This window comes from Sinocyclocheilus grahami, unplaced genomic scaffold (genome assembly GCF_001515645.1).
Source record: "Sinocyclocheilus grahami isolate Dianchi unplaced genomic scaffold, SAMN03320097.WGS_v1.1 scaffold1453.1, whole genome shotgun sequence".
NCBI classification, from domain to species: Eukaryota; Metazoa; Chordata; class Actinopteri; order Cypriniformes; family Cyprinidae; genus Sinocyclocheilus; species Sinocyclocheilus grahami.
Genome location: NW_015506632.1, coordinates 25,948 through 28,025, shown reverse-complemented (window position 1 = coordinate 28,025; position 2,078 = coordinate 25,948). Strand labels below are relative to the sequence as shown.

Sequence of the window (2,078 nt, the reverse complement as noted above, 5' to 3'; positions counted from 1 at the left end):
CACACACACACACACACACACACAGATACACACACACACACACACACACACACACACACAGACTGAGCTTTATGATTACTGTGGCATCATCTTTTTTACATTTACCTGCAATAAACGTCATGTAACTGTGACCTGTCACTTTATACGGAATTATAAGGGGTCGTTCACACAGAACGTGTTTTTCCGTTCCAATGTGCTACTTTCCATTGATTTTCTACGTAAACATGCACTACACGGTAAAACACTGAAAATGCTACAGTAAAAACCTGTTAAATGGTTAACGGTAAGTTCCCCTGTTATATACGGTGAAAAACTGTAATAGACATTTAATGTAATTTACCATTTTTGGAAGAGAAAAAGAATGTATAATTTACAGTGAAAAAACGTAAATTGATGTTCCCAGAATTCCCTGCATTGCATTTAAAATTTTATGTTTTTTCTTTTAAATAATGTCTTAGTTTTTTTCTTATGTTATGTTTATTAGGGTTGTATGTTACATCTAATGTTGTTAAATTAAAGTTTATTGCATATTTCAGTTTCATGTGTGTCACCATGATGGTGTTTGGTGTTTGTGTGAATGACTCTGTGCACCTTCTATATATATATATATATGACACATATATATAGCATACAAAAATGTAGAAATACGGTTTTTAATTGTAAATGTAAGTTAAATCCGTAAACCCTAAAATGTTGCTACCGTATATTTTATGGTAAAAAACTGGGAGCTGTGGTGAATTTTTTTTACAGTGAAGACAGACGTGTATGACGGTTGCGCTCATGTCTTGCGTCTTTTGCAGCGTCGCACACATGAGCGGAGTGTTTTTAAGAAGCAGTGTTGAGTTAAAAGAATTTTAATGTCATTAATGTCAGTTCCAGAACAGTGGACCAATCAGAAGACACTGGAGGCGGGGCAAGCATTGCAAACTTTTGTTTACAGTAGTAAACTTTTGTTTTATTAGATGGAATCATGTCGGAGGAGGCATTCTGTTCTGCGCTTTTTATCTTGAACGCAGCATCTTGCGTTTTTAGACATGTGTGAACGGCCCCAAGATTTGTTTCTGGCAGGAACATGAGACGTATATATACCGTAAATGTGTGTGTGTGTGTGTGTGTGTGTGTTCACCTTCCGTGTTTTGTGTGGCTGCTTCATCCGGGAGGATTTCTTTATGTCGGCTTCAGTCGTGTTCACACAGCCAGGCTGCAACACGCACACACACACACACACACACACACACACACACACACACACACACAGTTTATGAATATTCATAAACTGCCATTTTAACCCCACAATACTCGTCCCTGTGGAGCCAGAGTTTGTAAATCAGACAGACACACCTGAGAGTGTGTGTGTGTGTGTGTGTGTGTGTGTGCATTTCCGTTGACAACACACTCCGTTTAGACAATCCCCAGAGTATACTAATGAGATAACGAGAAAAAGAGGTACTAAACCTCCACAAGAGACGTTAGCTTAGCCACAATGCTCTAACCGTGCCATGTCACTGCTAAAACCACAAACGACACTCTGTAAAACAGCTTCAAACTCACTTTCACAACAGGGTAAGTTACTGACAGAATGAATAACGCGTTTTTGAGCGTGAAACCAAATCATTTAGATGTTTGTCTCGGGTGCATTACCGCCACAGCTGCATTAGCCTAGCGCGCTAACTCAAGCTAGCCCAAAGTTCTGCCAACTTTTCCTCAGCTCTTTCTGTTGTAAAACAAGATTAGTCGGATACCCAGTTCCTCGTCGGCTCAAAATGACCTTGTTGCGTCACAGTAAACCGGAAAAGTGGCACGATAATCTGTTTTGAATTTGACAGGAGGGAATGAAGCTAAACTCTTACCAGGAAATGCCAGCTGAGCTTCACGCGCGCTGAACTGGACCTCGCGCTGAGGATGAGGAGGAGGATGATGAGGAGGATGGTCTCTCAGTCTGTCAAGGTCAAGCTCCTGTTGAGCTCCTGTTAAGTTCCTGCCCGACGCCGCGACACACACGCGAGCTGTTGACACGCGCCTACAGAGAGCGAGAGTGAGTGAGTGAGTGAGTGTGTGTGTGTGTGTGTGTGTGTGTG

The 2,078-nt window shown here is 41.4% G+C and overlaps 1 protein-coding gene across 1 annotated transcript in view; it reads right to left on the bottom strand.

Annotated features, from left to right (window-relative positions):
- The window catches only part of LOC107570397 (regulator of G-protein signaling 7-like), a 34,564-nt gene that overhangs the window by 10,953 nt on the left and 21,533 nt on the right, over positions 1 to 2,078 (bottom strand). The window contains exon 9 of the mRNA XM_016256624.1: positions 1,127 to 1,201. Coding sequence (XP_016112110.1) covers positions 1,127 to 1,201 — 75 coding nt within the window. The remainder of the gene's footprint in view (positions 1 to 1,126; positions 1,202 to 2,078) is intronic.